The following is a 20,576-nucleotide window of genomic DNA, read 5'->3' on the forward strand; positions in this document are numbered from 1 at the left end:
AAGTACCAGAGGCCTCAATGACTGCTTTTGCAGAAATCTAGCTTGCCTCCTCACCATTTTCAGTGACAAACAGTTCCTTCCTGATACCAGGAAAGCGCAGGCTGCTTCCCACTCACTCTATTCATATTACAGCAATTTTGTTCTAGTACGGCCAATCCTGAACACCTTTAAGACAGAATTACTGGAAGCTTGGGTTCCATACAATATCCTTTAGCCTAACTGCTAAATGAAGATAAAGACATTCTCTACGGTCTACACTTACATGTAAAAATCTTGTTGCAGTAAGGAACAAGGCTTCCGTAGATAATGGAGATCTTATAGCTTATTTTAGCACTAGAGAACATGGAACAGTTTTGATACAACTGACTGTACACACCCAAAACTCCACACGCTGTAACTTTAATACAGAATTAACACATGGATAGATAATCCAACAACCTAAAAATACATTTACAGTATATATTATGTACAGCACCAGCATTTGATTACTTGAAACCAGCTATTCAATATAATCTTTTCAGGTCAGAAAGGAGACACGTTCCACAACAGCTGTTCTACACATGGCATCAGGACAGTATGGATGAACACACACACAGCTCCTCCCTTTTGTAGGCAGAAGTCAACTGAACACATGCATGATCCAAGTGCCTTTTTAATTGGACCTCTTCAACAAAACTTTTCAAAAAATCTGGATTTCAATACAGAGCTCATGAATCATTTATATTATGCTTGTCAAAATTTAAAAAATAAATGCTAGCGTAGATTAAAAGTCTCTAGAAATTTGGCATTACTTTCACAGACTGATGCTGAATAGAGTATTTGCAAAACAATTTTACTGAAAAGAAGTGACTCTTCTTTCTGAGTGATAACAGAAGGATTCCTCAGTACCTTGTCAAGCTGTACAAGCAAAAGAAAACTGAAGTCTAATAATTTCCATACCAGCCACTATACTATCAGCATACAAAGACACCTACAAGTTTACAATCTCATCAAATTTTCCTCTGATCTTAAATGTTTTGACCAGCAAGAAAAGTTATTCTTAATATGCAAACTCTTAAGCTGCAAAACTAGAGGTTCTCAGGGGATTTTTATCTTCCATTCTCTTCCTTTTTATTAATCTGATCTCCTCCCGCAACTCAGTCAGTCAAAAGCAATTCAACCTCACAGCGCTCTACTGTAACCAGCCTAGCAAATCAAAAAGCACACTTGGGCATCCTACCCTAGATCACCCAGAGGAAAGAGCTGCCGATGGTACTGCAGTTTTCCAGAGTGAAAAATTAATGAAGACTGGGTCTTGGAGCAGTACATTGGAAAACATAAAGCATGTATTACTGTTTTGGTCTTTTACCAGCATTAACTGTCAATACAGGATTTTTTTTATCACCTTTGCTCATAGTTTTAAGCATCAGAATACTGTGTTGCTAAATGAGTTCATCACCTAAAAGAGATCTTTTTTCCTGTGTTGCCATTTTGCAACAATAATATTTAATGTTTTTCAAAGACCATTAAGCAAAGAGGAATGAGTAGCAGTTTTCTAAGCTTTTAGCATTCAACATTCTCTCCTACATCCTCATGTGGAATAAACCCCAAAGGTAACGTTCTGTTAATGTACCACTGCAAAGTTACAAAGTCTCCCCTCCTGTATCTTATCCAAGCCTTACAATAATGAAGGTAAAAGAGTTGTAGAGGAAATAAAACTTAGATTATTTAAAAGGTTTCTTAAACCTTCTTCTGGTCTACCTGTTCTCCCCCTCCTCAGGGAGTCCAGGGAAGACCTCTAAAAAAGTCCATGAGTACAAATCTATGGGACATAAATTTCTCCAAGAACTTCAAGACGACTTGTATTATTCTGATATAAAGTACTAAAGTTCTCCAAGTTCAGAGATATTAAACCAACCTAATGCCATATAATCTCACTCCTACCACACACACCTGAAGGCATACCCCTTTTCCTGCAGGTTACCTACTGCATTTTAAATAAGCATTCCCAGAGACTTTCCACTGCAGATGCCCCCATCTCCCCTCTATACATTCTACCTAAACCACTAACAATTCCCAAAGCAGCTTCCAACTGACAATTTGTTAACACTATACTGAAGGCAGTAGAATTCAGGCTTCAACATACAGTGCACAAAATGACTTTAATGGTGTTAAAGATGGCAAAAAAAATCAGAATTGTTCCCATTAGATAATATAGGTTTTATCAAAACCAAAAAGTGGTTTGGTTTTGTCCCTTTAAACAGGAAATTGTATTCATTCACACAAACATGTATAAAGAAGTTACAAAAGTAAACAAAAATTGTCCTAAGGAAGACTTTTTTTTTTAACTCCTATTTCAAAGAAATCACTTGATTCTTTTCAGGATTGATTTTCTATTAAAACTATTTTAATGAAAGAATGGGAAGAAGGATTTTTTTTTTTCCATTTTAGTGTTCAACAAGTTAGTCCTTCTGTGGAGAGAGGTCCAATATGTTTAACACTCATTGCTTCAATTTTTTGTTTCCCTGACTTTGCAGACTTGCACAATATAAATTTCTCTGCCTCCTAAGAGAAGGTTGTGTGGCTTAATGCGTGCAGTTTGTCTCACCTGTTAACTGGAGTGCTATATCTCTATACAGCTCCCGACTAATGTGAAATTCCTCCTCACGCCAGATCTTTCCATCCAGAGCGCGAATCTTTGTTTCAGGAGGATTGAAACCTGAAAGTAAACAATTTAAGAGTTTAAAATAACTGTGTAAAATGTAAATAAAGCTTTTTCAAAGTGGAAGGGGTGGGAAACTGCCAAGGAAGAAACTTCTTGAATTTCTAATGCTTAAATTAGAAGAAAGCAATATACCAGCCTGCCCCTTGCTCACAGTTGAAAAACAGTGGACTGGGTGAAGAAAAGATTATTAAAAATGTGAAAGGCTCTCTCAACTGATACAATGTTACTAAGCTCTGGAACCATAAAAAAATGAAATGAACCCAAATATTAATAGAGCGAGCTTCTTTTTTACAGTAATTTGTAAGAAGACACAGGAAGAATGTCAAAAGAAGCCACATTTCTGTCAACTGGCAAGAATTTCTTCTCTCTCTTGTCCGTATCTGTGATCAAACCATGCTACCCACTCCCATATTGCTCAAACGCAGCTATGAGTCCTGTCCATGCCTTGACATGTTACTCAATGAATTGAACTCCGCTCCTTCACCACATATAATCGACAGGGAGGGATTCTGCACCCCCGTACCTCTGTATGATGGAGCAGCAGGTGCAGGTGCCACTTTCCTGACTTTAGGAGTCACCGCATTCTCCACGTTTGTGACCACGACAGGCTGCTCGGCATATCCCGAGTGCTGCCCTCTGCCACCTAGCTCTTCAGAATGCTCCCACTGCTTCCGAATCCGCTCCTTCAGCTTCTCCAACTTAGCATCATGCTGCTGCCGTTTCAGGATTTCCAGCCTATGAGCACTAGAAGTACTTGTGGCAGAAGGGGAAGACACTTTCAGTTCACTGTCCTGGGATGTGTTACTCTGAGTTTTAGTGCTACTCTCGTCTCCTCTGGAGCCACTAGTTTTTTCCTCTTCCAGCCTTGGAGGTATTGCAACCTTAAGAAATGCCTCATTATTCTGCAAGGCATCAATTGCTGGTCGGTCATTCAAATATCTAACAACAGTCTCATCTGCAGCAGAAGAACATGGGCTTTCAAAATCTCTGCTGTGTAGATCCCGCTCCTCTCGGTCATGTATCGTATGGCCTGTTACTTCAGTCTTCCCTTCTGCTCCGCTGAAGTCCAAACTAGACAGCAGTTGCTTGGCCTCAAGTTGGCTAGAACTGTGGTAAGACAGAGAACTATATGTATCCCTGATGTAATAGAAGGAAAAAACAAAAGTCACCATCAGAAACACAACTGTAGGATCTTCCAACCCAGCAATGAGCATGTTCATCAATTGAAAGCATGACTTCCTATACCTTGTCTCCACTTTAAAGGCAAGTTCTTTTAAAATTTGATCACCACACATTTAATAGTGCAAGTCTGACAAAACTGAAAGAGGTTTCTGTTCAAAATTTCATTTTCTGCACTCTCTCTCTGAACAGGACTATATATATAAAGTTGAAGAGCTGAAATTAGGGCATATAGAAAAATCAGCAAGCAGTAATGTCGCTCTTCAATTTAAAAACACTTTAAATAAAAACCAAGTGTAAAACTTGAGAAGCATAATTAATACATATTCACACATGCACAGCTCCTCAACAGCACATTCATTAGCTGAGAAAAAAATAAATTGCCCCAAAAAACCCTTCCCTGTATTTGAGCATAAAAAGGCAAGTCCCTGACAAGAACTTCAGAGTGAACTGGCTGTATCGCAACAAATGTAAAGCTTACTGAGAGCTTAGAAATTCAAACTAAGGATCTCTCAGCATTTTTTCACAGAAAAACAGACTGTATATTTGAATAAAGTCATGGTACATACATTGTTAGGAAAAAAAAAAATTAATATTTTTACTGATGAGGTGCTGAAGATGTGAAAATCCAGCACCTAATCTACCTGGCTTGCTTCTTCAGCAAGTATGTTTAAACAACCCGTTTAAGCCAGGTCATAACATGATACTTGTGAAATCGTCTATCTCTCTTCCTCTAGTAGCACACTCCTGTTATATGGTGTAGTAGTCATTATCAATCAACATAAAAATTGAGTGGTTTAATTGCACAGAATTTCACCAAAAGTATATATACATGCACACAGATTGTTCTACCCATTATTCTGGTTTTGTTTTTCTACACACGCTTTAAGCATTGACTTCAGGCTGTTCTCAGAGAAGCAGTAACGCATTAACGTAACAGCTCTGATGTTAATCCCCAAATTAATTCCCCCAATGCCACTTCTTACTGCAAGAACACTATTCTTTTCAACTGGATATAATGACATGAGTCTAGTTGCTGTCATTTTCTTTTCCCTCAAGTCTGTTAAATTTACATGTTTTTAAAACAAATAACTGATGTATGTAAATTATTCCAGATAGGGTAGACAACAGAGCTGTTCAATTAACAGAACTGACCCAAGATTACACAACTGATCCAAATTAGTCTCCCACGCAACAAAGAAGAACCACCTCATAGCTGACACGAGAAGTGGAAAAGGAACACAAAACTTAAATGTTAGGATAACAATTATTAATAGAGATGTAGTGGGATTAAAAAAAAACAACCAAAACAAATACTGTCCCAACTCCACTCTAATCAGTCAACAGCAATTTGACTTCACTGGGAGAACATTTACAGCAGTGGTTCTCAACCTGTGGTCCGCCAACCCCTGGGGGGGACGTGATGTAGTCACAGGGGGTCCACGAAGGCTTAAAGCAGGGGTGGGGAATGTCCAGCCCAGAAACATTTGGTCTGGCCCATGGCAAGCACTGCACCTCCTTTTCCCACATCCCCCTCCCCTTAATGCTCCCCTCATACTCAAGCCCCCTGCCCCTGCCTGCCCTGACACTGGTATATTCAGTGCTGGTATAGTTGGTGGGACCCACTTTAGGTGGTTTTTTTCTTAAAGACATTTTCTTCACCCAACAGCCCTCGATAGGGCCACAATGGACCTGAAGTCTGTTCCTCCAAGTGGTGGCCCTGGACCCGTAAACAGCAATATATGGTGACTGGACACAGAGAAACAACGGGGGAGGTGAGAAGAATTATAAACACTTTTCATCAAATTTTAATGTAAAAATTGGCATCAAATTCGGAATTAGCATGTTACAATAGCATGAAATGGGCCATTTGAGCAAGAAGAGTGTTGATGCTATTATTTTAAATTCATCCGGAATCACTGCAATAAAGATATTATAATAGGAGCATGTGCATCAACAGATTAACTTATTTCCCCTTCTCTCCACATTTGAAGACCCTTCATGAGAAAATTGAAATGAATATTTGATGCAGTCTAGTGCTTTAAATCTTGAATTAAGTCTTGGTGGTCCGTGGACACAAAATGTATTTAAAAGGGGTCCGTGGTGAAGGAAAGGTTGAGAAGCCCTGATTTAGAAAAAAATGCAAAGTATGTGTTAGAACCCAATAAAAAACTATTACCAACCCAACGAAGCTATTCATCATGGATGCCTGTGCAAAGAACACACACTGCTTTAAAACAAGAGGAACTGAAGAAGTTATGACAAAAGTTTTCTAGGCTCTGATACTACGACAAGTTATAACTAGTTTATTTCTGCTGCAGGTTCTCTTTCTTTTTGAAAGTATTTAACGTAACCTAGGAAAACCAGGTTTTCTGTATTTTCCTTCATTCCTCACACCCCAGCATGTTCCACGGCCTACAATATTCTGTGCCACTTTCGCTCCTTGACACAGCTGTTCTCATCTGGGTTTCTCACACACACAGTAACGGACTGCATCTTTAGCACTAGATGTTCTTGCTCTACACTGTCTTATGGTAATACATTCGGGAACATGTGCTGAAGAACTAATGAAACAGAGTTGGAAAAGCAGGAGGAAACACTCTTTTTGGTCCTTATTACTGAAACTAAATACCTATCAAACCTATCAGGTCACTGAGGCCATAGCCACATCAACTTGATGATCTGGCCCCATTTCAACATGTTTGACTTTAAACTCATATTCACCGAACAAAAAAACAAATTTGTAACATTTTTTAAAAAGCGTTGGACGCTTTTGTCCAACGCCACATGCTGCTCATGCGGGTGGATGAGGGGAGGAAACAAATCAATTTTGGAGGAGTTGTCAAAAACATCACTATTAGCTTAATTCTGGTTTTAGCATATTTTTCTTTAATCGTGAACTGTCCCAGCACTAACCTGTATGAAGCCAATGGTTCACGAAATTCCACACGATTGCTTTTTTTCACATTGCTTTCAAGAGTGGTCGCTCGAAGAGGGCTGCGTGAGGACTTCTCCTTGCTTGATTTATTTTGGCTGGAGGACCGGGAAGCTGAAGCAGAAACCAAAGAATCCTCTATGTACCTATCTCTCCAGAAAGAGAAAGCTCTTGGGGCTGAACAATTAAGAACACAGTTTTTCTTGGGTTCAAGCAGCACTCCAAAATAGCATTTAAAGTACTCCCTTCTCTTTTTCAACAAGCTGATTTCAACAACTAGGAGCAAGGTGGTAAGTGCTTGAAACAATGATCATATTTAAAGAGAGATAATAATGCCTGAACTTTAATTATACGCAACTAAATCTGTGAAAGTTGACTGTGTTACCACTAGAGGTCGATCTGTCTGTTTTTCTCCAGTGGCACACTACCAGAATGCTCTAAATAGTATTTAAAACAAGGGCTTATTCCTTACAAGCAAATGAATGAATTCCTTAAATGAAATAAAGGGAGAATCACATTTAGCATTCTATCGGGGTGTAATAGTTGACAAACATTAAAAAAATATAAACAGCTAGTCCAGTGTAAACACAGGCATATACAATTGTTATCCAAAACGTCCCCAAAAACATGGTATCAGAATGGGATAAGCACTGCTCGCTCACAGTGTGGGGGAAGTCCTATCACTCCCTCTAACCAAGTGACTATGATAGCACACTTTCCTTCTTAAGCTAAGGGAAGAAAACATTAGTTTCTCCTTGGCAATTAGAGTTTCATGAATAAAGATCACTAGCAGGAGACAACTCGGGGGCAGGGAGGAGGAACCAAGTTTTCCCAGAATGCAGTGGCTTCACCCTGCCTCACAGGCTATGTCCTCAATAATACATACCCTTTCTGCTTAATTTCCTGCTAGTGCTAGCAGAGGGCTTCTTGGCATCCATGACAGAATCGAATACAGCCGTGCTGGTGGGAGCTATTTCCAATTTATTTTCTATATGGCGTAGCTAGGATGTGAAGATAATGCAAATTAGAATATTGGGTTTGATTTTTAAGCCACAGATTTTTTTCCCTTAACATGACAGATTTTTCATCATTTTCATAAAGAATAAAACTGCATAACACAAGACTCCACATGTAAAACCCCACACTGATGCTCAGCTATTAAAAGAAGAGAGGGACAAGGCTATGGGAAAGAGCTGCATTCCCCAAAAAACCAAGCTGTCTGGCTTCACTGAAGTCAGGTTTTAGAAACAAGTGTGATATCTTAAGTTAAATTCCCACAGAAAGACAGCAATTCCAATGCTCAAAGATGGAAAACTATGAAATACACTGGTGTTGTTTATGAAATACACTGGTGTTGTCCCAGTTCGACTACTTTGGGTAAGCAGGAGAGCTATTTTTTCGATTTCAGAAAAATAAGAAGTTGCCACTTTCTTAAATAGAAAGGTAGTATTACACTCAAGACTTAGCAGGTATTACTACACTCAAGACTAAGTCTGCTGTGGCAAAAATTTCTTCTACTGTGTGTGGAAAACTTTTTCCAAGATGTTCAACGTGCATATACTGCTTTACCTATTTTCAATTTGTTTAATAGACAATCACTGAGCAAAATAATACTTTGGTTAAAGCCTTTGTAGCCATTAACCAATTTGAAAAAGAATAAGAAAAAAAAAGAGAGAGAAAAAAACCCAGTACTTACAGCAGCCTTAGTCTGAGAAAAAGTAGCCCATGCTGCAGTTAGATCTTACAGGGCAGAAACAAAGAAATAAATTTCTCATTAGTACATGGAAAACAATGAAATAAAATGTTGCTTCAAAACAATTTTCATGGGTTCACTAATCAAGTTCTTTTAATGACTCAATCCCAGCCTGTAAATCTCTTCTATGAGGCTATTATCAGTCAAGACTCATCTTAACAGAGCAATAAAATATGTAATGTAGAATTTAATGAGCTCACTAAGTTAGGTTGAATGCATTATTACACTTGAAATCAAATCTACCACACGTCATAGAAGATGTTTAGAAGATAAAATAAAACTGATTATCTACCCCAACACAAATATCTTACATTTTCCATTAAGCTACAGTTTTACTTTTTTCCCCCTTCCATTTTCTTCTTCAGTAAGCTAAGCATGAATACGTGATCACTGAAAGACTCTACTCAAAAACCAAGCTTTGAACATGTGAATTTTGAATAGTAATCATTTTGAACTGTACACCCTACAAATAAAATAGATGCAATGTTTGCAAAGAACAAGCAGAAGGCACTAATCAACTTCATCTTTTTCATCTAACAGACAGCATGTGCTGTATGCACAATCCAGTTCAGTAGGATGCAATAATATTTTCCTCTAAAAATATTTACTTCCTCAGTTCCCCTCTTCTTTTGGTTTCTAATGGTTTTCTTCTAATCTAATGTTTTACACAACGCAACATCCAAAACCTTAATGTGCATCAGAACCATGGAGAGTAGTAGTATTAGAAAGTTTACTATAAGGAAATTTTTTTTTTTTTTAAAAAAACCTGCCAACTTCTTTTCAGGTAAGATGCAACACCACAATGGAAAAGTTAATGAAATAGCATAGAAACAACTTCGCTTTGACTTCACAAGATGGTGCTTCATGTCTACAGAACACCTCAGTTTTACAAGGTATGTAATTTTAAAAGAAACTGAACATATCACAGGAAACAATCAGCAATAATGTCCTCCTGCAGATAAAATAATAATCTGTCTCTACTTTCAAAATAACTTCTGGAGTTCAGTTTTGTCATAGTGGAGATCATAAGACTGATCTTGAATCACAGACTTAGCATGCGACTCAGCTGCTCTACAGACTAGAGCTTTCTTCCTCTCAGAGGAACTGCAATTTCCACACCACCACCCCCTTTCCTAAATTAGAGTAATCATGACAGTCAAAAGCTAACAGGATTTCTCCAGTTCAGGGAGACAAAAGTGCTGCAAATCACCTTAGGGATGATGTACTGCTGCTATTCAAGTGTCTTTAGCTCTCTACCACTTTGGAACTGGGCAAGAGTCAGGAGCGACTGCCTCCCCGTCATTTCTTTCAAGAGCCTACAGTTCCCAGTTTCTGTTCCTGCACTGCTCCTCCTCTACAGCACTCAAAAAAATCTGTCTCTGTGCCATCTTGGCAACCATATCATAGGCTGGCAATTTCTAATGCAGATCAGTGAATACTCTGCAGATCAGAGTATGAAACTGCTACCTCTGCAAAAAGGAAGCTGTATAACACATGGTCTTAGCTTCCAAATTGAGAATGGAGAATGCTTTCTACAAAAACTCCCCAAAGTTTCAAACAACTCATGATAAAACATCATCTAAAATGAGGCAATAAAACAGAGAAAATCCATACCTCTGGTAGAATCCTTGTTTTGGTTATGCCTCGGATTTTGTAGAGGCACCTCATTTGACTTGTTGCTCCACATCATGTCAATTTATCTACAAAAAATAGTCATATAAGAATCAAAGAGGTATAAAGCAAGAACAAATGTATCTTACGCTAAAGAGAACATAACCTTGACCACTATGATGAATGTTCACCTCATGATGATTTCAAACTTGCATCGTGAACAAGATCAGAAGAGCAGCACCAACTCACAAATGCATTTGCTTGCAGTTTTTCAGAAACCACATAATTCTGTCAATAAAGAGGGTTTTGTTGTTGTTCTTATTTGTTACAAAGAAGAGCGAACTTGACAAAAGCAAACCCAGAGGTCACGCAATTTAGATCTTAGTAATAAGTATTCCAGCAAGTCTGAAGATGACCACAGTGAAATACTGCACATGAAAGGCTAACAGGGGCAGCACTGCATGGCTTGAACCTATAAACGTTTGGCAAAAATACCCAACTCTGCCTGATGAATGTGTCACTCATCCCTGTTAAAAGAAAAGGCAGAACAGAACTGTGCAGCAGGACACTAGAGCCGGGAAAAGACAGGACTGGAGCTACTGTTGTCTTCCTGTGAACTTCAAAGGCATGACTCAGAGCGAATCTAAAAAGGTGAACTCTGAGTAACAAACCAAGCAGTCACTATCACCAAAGGAGTTTTTAATAAAGGAGAAAAAAAAAACTACTCAATGAGGAGAGTTAATTTTTAAAAGAAAAGGCAGGTAATTTATGCAAATAGTTATTTCTTGTTACTTTCATTGCAAAAGATGGGCTGTCATACATAAAGTTGTAACAGACTTTAAAGAAGTGCTACATGAGGAAAAAAAGTAAGTTTGAGAGATCTAAGAGGAGCTCATACAGCCAACAAGAACTCTGATTAGTACTGCCACGACCCTCTCACCAAGGACTTCCTATCTGGCAGCATGTGCTCACTGAGCTGTCTGCACAACAGACTGAGGACATTTCTGTTATGGAAAGAAAAATTAGGTGACCACAGAAATTCTGGACCTCTGAAAGAATCATAAAGCCACATTTTCCTCTCTCTTCTCTTAGGCACTCCCAGATACCATTTTTCTTATTTTCTGAAAATTTCTTTTGCTTTCACTTCCATACATAGTGTGCCACATAAAAGGCCATTCAAATATAAAGGTCATTCTTCTGATAAAAGGTGACTAAATACCCCACAAAATTAACATTGTGTACTACTTACTGGAGCAGATCATTGCCTGTATATTTTGTGACAAGGATTTTTATCATACATGGTTCTAAGGATACTCACAGTGACCAACAGTGAAGTTTGGTCCTCACGTTCAGTCATACAGCTAGTATTTATGGCAGTAAGTTATCCCACAAAACTGTTCTTATGCCCCAAGAAAGACTATCAATAGTAAGAACACAGGTTTTCAAAAGATCTTTATTTCTAACTTTCTTTAAAGAATCCAAGTAAGTGTTTGAAAGAGTGTGGAAAAGGTATGTGAGCTTATATACATAGGTACAGAAAAACACACATACACACACATTAGTGAAGTCCACAATAATGCAGAAATTCCAGAAAGAAGTGGAGGATGTTTTGTTTTTTAAGTATCTAGTCATGGGTAGTGAGTCAAGCAAAGTTAGAAAATTCTGCTTCTAGGACAGGTGCTGCAGAACTCACTCATGCAGAACCACAGCTTTGTGCCTCACATCAGTCATGCTGTAAATCATAACACTGCCCTGCCCTGGAAATCATCTTAACTGATCTTCTCCATCACTGAAGCAAAGAGTTGTGCTAGAAATGTAGAAACAAATATTAATAAAAATGGGAAAAATTTTCCATAAAGAGCCAATTTGAGAGCCACTGAAAACATCATCTCATACCATTATGAGTTTCTTGCCCAAACACAAATATAACAAAACCTATTCAATAGGTAAATTTAGCATAAGAGAACTTTTGGACAAGCAACCACTTCTTAAGGGATTAAGTATCTCTCTTCATGTAATTGCTTGGGTTTTATTCTTATCATTAGAATTACTGGGATAGGAGAACTTAGAGACTAGAATTGTTCTTGTTATTACACACACACAAATCTATACCGTTTATTTTATGATGCCCTGTGAATGTAGTATTTTAATATACTCTGTATTCCTTAAGTCACTGTGAAAAGTACCAGATTAATTAAAAAAAAGTCTAAAATTGCTTGTTATACCTTTCATCCTGACACTCAAGTAAAAGCTGTCAGTCCTTTACCTGAGCTAAACAGAGCACAAGTCAAACACAGTGAACACACTTGTGAGAAAACCTTACTTCTACTAATAACTCACAGTTATGTGCTGATGGTCGCTAATGGTCAGTAATTCTGTCTCAATGCCTTGGTTCAAAAGTATATGATGCCCCTCTACAAAAGGCCACTCAGCCTCTCCTCCTTCCTGCACAAGCTGGGAAGTAATCACAAAGCATCCTGCTGCATTTCTTTCTCCTAAGGAATAGTGCTGGCTCCAAGCGTACAACATGACTCTTGCTGGCTTCAGTGCAGCCAGCTGAGATCCCCCGAGCAGTTTTGCTTAACTCAGGTTGCTGCTCTTTGGAAAAAAGACAGACATGTCAGAACTGAGCATTCTGGAGCTGTCTACAGTTTCAGAAAGGCAACACTGCAGTAGTTTTCAGTCGCAAGGTAATCTTCGTAACTGTAAGGGTTTGGGTTTTAGATGTCCCTCCTTTGGAAGGGTGGGAGGAAGTTATCACCTTTTCAAAACCTACCTACAAATGATGTTGATTCCCACCAGCCTTTGAATTCCTACAGATTACTAAAATAGCTTCTTTCTATTGCTATAACTTACATGAATAAGCAGCACACTACAAAAAACAACTACTTGCATAATTCAATACCCTGTCTCTGCAAGAAGTTAAACCAGACAGAGAAGACACTTCAATGCTATCGAGAGTACAGCTAGGGGGGAAAAAAGAAATAAATCAAGACACAGTTGCCATGTCTATTTATAGGACTTGCATGCAGGGTAGTGGACCGGTTAAACACTGAAATACACTGAAATTAATATTGATCAGAGAATAATACCAAACTAAAAAATTACACAAAGGCAGTTTAAATTTTTTTAACATACATTTTACATCAATACAAAAGTTGTCTCAATGTCCCATGCACAACTTTAAGAAACACATTGTAAAAATTACATTCTGAAATGACTGCTCCACAAAGATTTTTTTTTTGCTACACTAAATGATCCACCACTATTAATATAGAGCTTAAACAAAGAGATTGAGCTCAACAGATGAAACGCCAAAGAACTTCGGAAGAGACAGTAGTGATGACAAGAGGTTATCTGCAGGTTGGATAAGGCTATGAGGATCTTAAAAGTTTGTTGAAAAAAGGTGGAAGAGTGCAGACTCAGCAGAACTGATCTCCTGGTTATTTGGTTGTTCTCTAGAGGACACAGACATCCTACACAGGTTCATTTGAGGCTGGTTTGCCTCTTGTATCTCGGCTAAGATACAAACACCATTGTGTTCTGACATTTCAATCCCATATCAAGTGCCCATCTAATTCTTTACTCATTTGTCCAAGACAAAAAAAAAGTACACAAGAGAAGGCACAGCAGAACTGCTGCAGATAAGGACTTAAGAGGAAACTAGCAAGGGAAGGATATACTCCAAACTCCTGGAATAAACTGGGGATGGACGGACACGGGGCATGACAACCATTCTCTCCTATGCTGTTCCTATGGGAAGACACTGAAGAGAACTGACAGATCAGAAAGCGCATGAGAAGACACCAGAAAGGAGAAATTGTAAATGAGGAGAAAACCACTGCCGAATAAAAAAAGATGAGAAACCAGCATTACATTTACTAGCAAACGTACCAAGGATGGCAATGAAAGGTACAACAGAGAACAAAATAACAAGTCAACATAGTAAGAGGACAGCATTTCAAAAGGAATGGGAAATACGAAAGTAGAATACGCTTAGCAAAGGTACACAAAAATGTCAAGAGATGAAAAACAGGGCTGGGAAAAAGAGAAAGAAAAGTGGTGAGAGAAGCAGGATATAAAAAGGGAGAGAATGGAGAAAGACAGGAGGGAGAAATTGAATGAACTTTTTAAGAATCAGCACAGAGAACAGCATAAAGGAAGAAAAGAAACTGACATATTGGTCCAATTGTAAAGTTTTTCAAGCACCCCCAGTATGATTTTTCTCTTAGTAGCACAACCTCAGTAAGAAAAGGAAAGAGGAAACACAGAACTCATGGCACTAAAACAAGGAAACAGGAGAGGAAACTGAATCATACAGATTCAGAGAAGGCAGAGAATGTGAGCGAGAGATCACCCACTGTTATGTTCACTAACGTTTAGTGGTTATGTGAAAAAACCCTGTATGCACAGGGAACAGTATTCCTCAAGACTTTGTTTCTTATAAAAACACAAGACATACCAGAAGAGAAAAGATGAAACTTTGCTAAGTGTAGGGAAAGAAGCAAATTATTAATATTAACTTCTATGGGATATTCGTAAATGTTTAATCCCCAAAGTGGCAGGTTTTGCTACAGACTGGGTACACAGCGCACGAGGCCAGCAATTCACAGAGTTTAAGCTACAAGAAGGCAGCAGTGCCAATAAAAGCAGCTATCTTTTCTTTAGGTCTTGGTCTCTCTTGCCCTATTCAGGCAGAAAGTCAATGGGATTGTGTGGTAAAGTGAAGTAGACTAGAAATCTAGTAAGGTCTGAAAGTAGCTTTCTTGGTTTTTTTACTTTATTAGTTTTAGCTATGTCATACCATAAGCTACAACCTCTGTGCAAGCAGAATGAGAAGGAATATGGAAACACTGAGGAACAGCCAGATCAGTCCCAGTCCTGTACTAGCTGCTGTCATGTATCATCACCTACAGTTGTTCCCCAGGAGCCAGTGCTTGAAGCTGCTATTGCCTTTACCTCGAGGAGAGTGAGTGGGACTGGGGAAAAGGGGAACCGTTCCCTTCACCACCTTCTTAACCTGTGGAGATACCACTGGAGTCTGTACGCCCTGCTCCAGCGTGTCCCACCGCACCCACACCTCGCACAGCGCAACCTCTCCGTGGGGGAAATGGGCACAGAGACAAATAAAAGGTTTTAGGGATGTTCTTTCCTGTTTACAAAAATATTTTAAGTTTCCATGTAGAAATAATTGAAAGTTGGTTTCTGAAGCCTGAAGACCCTCTGGAGCTCTGCCTGTGCAGCTACTTATTACTGGCAATAACAGACACACACAGGTGGGCAGACACAATCAGACCTAGCCAAGCAAACTTCTTCTGAGCCAACCCACCGAAAGTGATGGAATTTCTATTTAAAGATGCCAGAAACACTTTCCACATCTCCTCAAATACCACAGAATAGAATTTATGATGATATGCTTGAGTCTGGAATACAAATACCTTTACCTACTCATTTTTCTGGAATCTGAGCTTTTACCATATTGCATTATCCCATTTAAATGAGCTAAAAATATTCATAATACATTGTTCTAAGACTTTTTTTGTTATGTTTATGGGCTTTTAAAATGCGTTTCAATACAAGAGTAACATACTTTTTTTTGGTCTCAAGATATTTTGAGAAAACTTAGTCTATCAAAGCTATTAGATTCAGGTGATTTACTGACCTTCCTCAGGACTGAGGACAAGCTCCAGCACAACAAACAAATGCATGACATTTTTGTCAAAAAAGCACCGCATCTCCAGAATTTACAGCCGACTCTGCAGAATCACACGGGTCCTCCTCCCGCCTTCTTTCAATGCTCATTTATAGAATAAGCCTTCAAATTAAATGTATTTCTGGGGCAAAGGTTCTGAAAGGAAGGTAATACTCAAAATCCAAGTACAACTTCACAACACTTCACGGACACAAACTTCATCTTAACACTTCTCCACCATACTATCTTGAGTCTGTGATCTCTGCTTTGCTCCTCCAAAATTATTTCTGCTACAAAATTGGGGATTTTTCTTCTCGTAATTTTTACATGGTGCTGAGATAACAGAGTCGGTGGGTTCAATCTGTTCAGAGTGCCTTTATAGATAGTTTTGCTGGTATTTAATCTGACTAGCTGCTAATACTATTTGACTTGGAAATATTTTACCAGTCCAGACTGCACTGCACCCCAAGAGCGAGGCTGTATGTAATGACAATGGACGTAATTATGTAAAGCTGATGCAAGAAAAAGCTGGAAGTAACAAACACCAGCATCCAAGGAGTTTGTGAATGTCAGCTGCTCTGAACGAGTAAAATTTTAGGTAATATTCAGTATTTCACCTTGTAATGCAAACAGTAAATATACCAAAAAACCTCATATTTCAATCATTACCACTTTGGAAAATAATAATTAAAACCAAAATGCTTCAAAATAAAAGAAATATACCAATAGAATTCGATCTGTCTTAAGCTAGAAAAACATTAAAAAAGACTTTTAGGGATATTAAGGTAGTACAAAAAAAATGAGCAATCAAGATACAGCACGCACTTGCAGATAGAAAAGCAGTAAAGAATTTCAAAACACATGTCACTACCTCTAACTGTTAACCAGGAAGATAAATGACATCAACAGTCATACAACCATCAAATGTGAGAAAATATAGTACAAAAATCCAAATATGTTTCATGAGCTCTAAGATTAAATCACTGGCATCAGTCAGCTACTAAATTTGCATCCAAACTATAGTGAAGATTTTTCTACAAATGAAACATTACTGAATCTGATTCTCTGTAACTGCATGCTGAGGATGAACATTTACAATGCCCTTCTGCTATGAGAAGACATGGCAACTTGCAAAAGTGTCTCTGCTTCATCACAAGTGATGGAAAAAAACCCAACTTGGCATTAAAAAATGGATTAGCGGTTTTACTGAAAGTAAAATGCACTGAATGTCTTACTCTGCTGTATCACATGCTAGGAGGTACTCTGAGGAAATCTATGGAAATGAATGTTGTGACAACTAGCATAACTTCATTCATTGTTCATGAAGAAATCAGAGCACAAAGGCACAGAGAATGCATCCATTTATTAAGGAGATGCACATGAAGGTTTGCTTATCCATTCAGAAGTTCCGTATTTTCTTTGACTTCAAAGATCTTTGCATTTATGACGGAAAAGAAAATAAGCAACATAACCTAGTTTCAAGAAAAAAATACTCCTGCATTTGTTTCCTTGGCCTTCAAAACAGAAGTTCACTCGTTTCATCTCCAGCTACTAGAAACTGTACATTAGAAGATTTCAGTCCTTGCAGCCCATAACAAATCCATTCAGCGGAATATGCTCAAACTCTTCAACAAGCCCTGTCCCACCTCACAAGGAACACTCCACTGTGAGGAAGTCTTCTTTGAACCTACAGGCAATCCTCCTGGCCAAATACAAGAGCCAGACCTGCCAATTTTGAGAGTCTAAGACAACAGCTTTCAACTGCCCAACAATACCAAGGACATACAAGCAGAGCAGCAACTTTGTCTGCAGCTGCGTCAACTGCAGACTGACTTTCTTTCAAATCACGATAAAGTGCATGAAAACTTACGGGAAAGTGTTCCAAATGTCACTTTCTCAAGTTTGATGCCTTTGCTCTGAAATTGCATCCAGAAGTAGTGTCTGAAAAATGTCTCAATAACAACATAAGAGAGTCAAAAAAAAAAAAAAGCCAAACAAAACCCCACGACAAGCAGAACAGTGACAACCAGCGCTGCCTCTGACCTGGCATTACAAAGACTGGTACCAGGACTCTGTTGAGAAGACTTTTCCTGAACTACCTAAAACCAGCAATAAAATATTTTCTCATATTTTAATCATTCCATCCCATTAAAAGCTTTAAGTGCCTAAACCCTAAATCCAGACTTTTCTGTTTCAGTATTACAATTCCACCTGATGCATGTTGCCATTAGCAAACATAACACATCCTGTTAATATGACTGGGAAATATCAGAGAAAAATGTTAATGGTTTTTTAAACTTTTACACTTTTTGCCATGGATCGGTCTTAGTGTGAAATTCTGCCCTCAGTGAGGAGTGTTCTTATGAAGCTAAAACACAGACAGAATTTCTGTCAGTGTTCAGTAAGTTTCAATTGACCTAGTATAATTGATTAGTTAATTTACCTGCTCTATTCTTTCTCCAGTATATTGACAGAGGTTTCAGACGTACACATACAAGTAATTTTATTCTCCATCGACTAGTCCATTAAAGTCTATTATATCATTAGCATGATGATACACATATATCTTCCAAGCACTTGCATCTACGGATAAGTTTTACACTCAGACATTCTGATCCAGCCACATGCATAATGTATTAACTGTATCGGGAAAGTTTTCTCTCTGCACTCAACTACCAAACCCCTTCGGTTATCATTATTATACCACTATAGCTGTTCTCATATTGTCACAGCTTATGTTGGTTTGAATAGCATGGATTATATTAGTTTAAGTACATCAGTAGCACAGTTCAAACAGTGCTGCTGTACTGATAAAAAAGTTACACTCCTCATGTAAACTTCTAAGGTAGAGTTGAGCAGATTTAGCAACTTGACAGCGATGAAGGAATGTATACATTCCTCCCTACCTTCCCTAGCAATCTTGCCACTCCTCTGTGATAGATGCAGTGCTCATCTGACTGCATCACAAGCCAGTTTAACTCACTAACCCAGCAGAAACTGACTCACTTTTTCTTTTGTTGGGTTAGCTTCCTACCAGTTTATCAAACTGAATCTGGTTGCTGCATGGTCAATGCCAGAACTGAAGTGGGGAAGAGAAGCAGCAGCAGAACATCATGGTCGCTCACCTGACGTTGTGCAGCTTCTCTTAACCGCCATAGGTATGGCAATGTGAAATAGAGCTAGTGCTACGTGCTCCTGGTTTCAAATACACGCCTCACTGTTAAAGATGTTACTAGGACTAAAGCCTCATCTGGGCATACAACCAGACTAATCACGTTAATGACTTTATCCATAGGTGTACTATGTACAATGTAACTTTCTTAGCAGAAACAGCAGTGCATCTGGTAGAGGGGTGCAAGGAGGTGCAGAAAGTTCATTCTACCCAAGTCAACAAAATCTTTAGAGTAGGTGTAGCAATTCCAAGATTGGATTCTTATCCATTTAAGGGATGCTTTTACTACGCTGGCACAAATTCAGGATGAAAGTTATTTCAAGACATGAAAGACACCACCCGTATTGGGACTGTTATATCTGTAAAGTCTTCCCAGTGTTACAGTGGCAAACTTAAGCTATGCACCAAAGCTTAGCAAGCTTAGTAAAACAAATCCATGCAAACAAAACGTCTTAATAGTTTTAAAATCACATTTTTTCAGTTAACACCACACCTAGCCTAGGGAGTCTACCAGATCTACACCAATCACTAACATAATTTCCGCAGTACCCTGGCCCCTTGTAGAAACATGTCATTAGTACATAAATTAAGTTGCTGTTTAGTGGATGCAGCATACCTTTGTTTAAGGTAGCGTCACTCACAGAAACTGAAGCCTTCAACAGTTTACAGCATTCGCGTGGCCACACCCTCAGTTGCATTTAATTATCTAAAGCATTACCTAATGAAACTGTTGTAGCAACCAGAACTATACGAAAGAGCAAGCAGTTCACATAACTTAGCCTGTCCACACAGACAGTCTGACAGAACGTTTTGAGCTCACATGCAAAACAACAAACAAGCACCCAACCACCTACAGCTCCACACGCATTTGTTCCACCAGTACGTAGACCCTTCAATGAGTTTTCAAGCCTGTACGCTCTGTAGCCCTATGAAGGAGTTTAAGATGACAAAATACAGAACTGACCCGTCAAGTTGTAAATTTTCAATTGCAAGACACTGGAGCGTTCATCTACACAATGAAGCTATTTGACACGTAAACCTCTACATGCACACACGTACACAATGTGCCAGGAGACGCCTGGCTGCTGAGATACAGCTTATACCCGAAGACAGAAAGAGACAAACTATGCCAGGAAAACTACATCAACAGTAGGCATTATATCATAGAAAACTGCATCCAGAGAAAAAAAGCCACAGTCATAGCAGTATAAAAACCTTTATGCCAACAACAGCCCAACTGAATGGCGCTAATGAAGGCAGGAAGCGCTTGGGGCAGCTCTTAGCCAGGGATGTAAGAAGCACTTTCAGCGGGCAGACACCGCGCGATGCCGGTCCTCTTCCCCCAGCCCGGCAAGCCCCAGCCCAAGGGCAGCGAGCCCACGGCACTGGCACAAGCAGAGCGAACATTTAAACTTTAAAAAGCGCCGGCACAGCGGGGCGGTTTCCGAGAGGAGCGGGGCCCAGCCGTGCGCTGCCCGCCCCGGGCTCGAGAGGCGGACAGCGAGCCGGAGCCAGCTCAGCTTCACAGAA

General features: G+C 39.0%; 1 protein-coding gene across 14 annotated transcripts in view; it reads right to left on the reverse strand.

Annotated features, from left to right (window-relative positions):
- CEP350 (centrosomal protein 350) overlaps positions 1 to 20,576 on the reverse strand; it is an 83,718-nt gene that overhangs the window by 60,139 nt on the left and 3,003 nt on the right. For 13 of the 14 annotated variants that reach the window (XR_012629910.1, XR_012629909.1, XM_074876967.1 and 10 more), the window contains exons 2-7: positions 10,186 to 10,271; positions 8,515 to 8,558; positions 7,705 to 7,819; positions 6,800 to 6,932; positions 3,228 to 3,841; positions 2,588 to 2,698 (exon numbers count right to left, since the gene is read on the reverse strand). Coding sequence is in view for 12 of the 14 variants with exons in the window: in XM_074876967.1 (XP_074733068.1) it covers positions 2,588 to 2,698; positions 3,228 to 3,841; positions 6,800 to 6,932; positions 7,705 to 7,819; positions 8,515 to 8,558; positions 10,186 to 10,261 (1,093 nt within the window). In the remaining 2 variants the exon portion in view is untranslated. The remainder of the gene's footprint in view (positions 1 to 2,587; positions 2,699 to 3,227; positions 3,842 to 6,799; positions 6,933 to 7,704; positions 7,820 to 8,514; positions 8,559 to 10,185; positions 10,272 to 20,576) is intronic. The other variant, XM_074876962.1, reaches the window with a different exon arrangement.

This window comes from Strix uralensis, chromosome 8, assembly GCF_047716275.1.
Source record: "Strix uralensis isolate ZFMK-TIS-50842 chromosome 8, bStrUra1, whole genome shotgun sequence".
NCBI lineage: Eukaryota > Metazoa > Chordata > Aves > Strigiformes > Strigidae > Strix > Strix uralensis.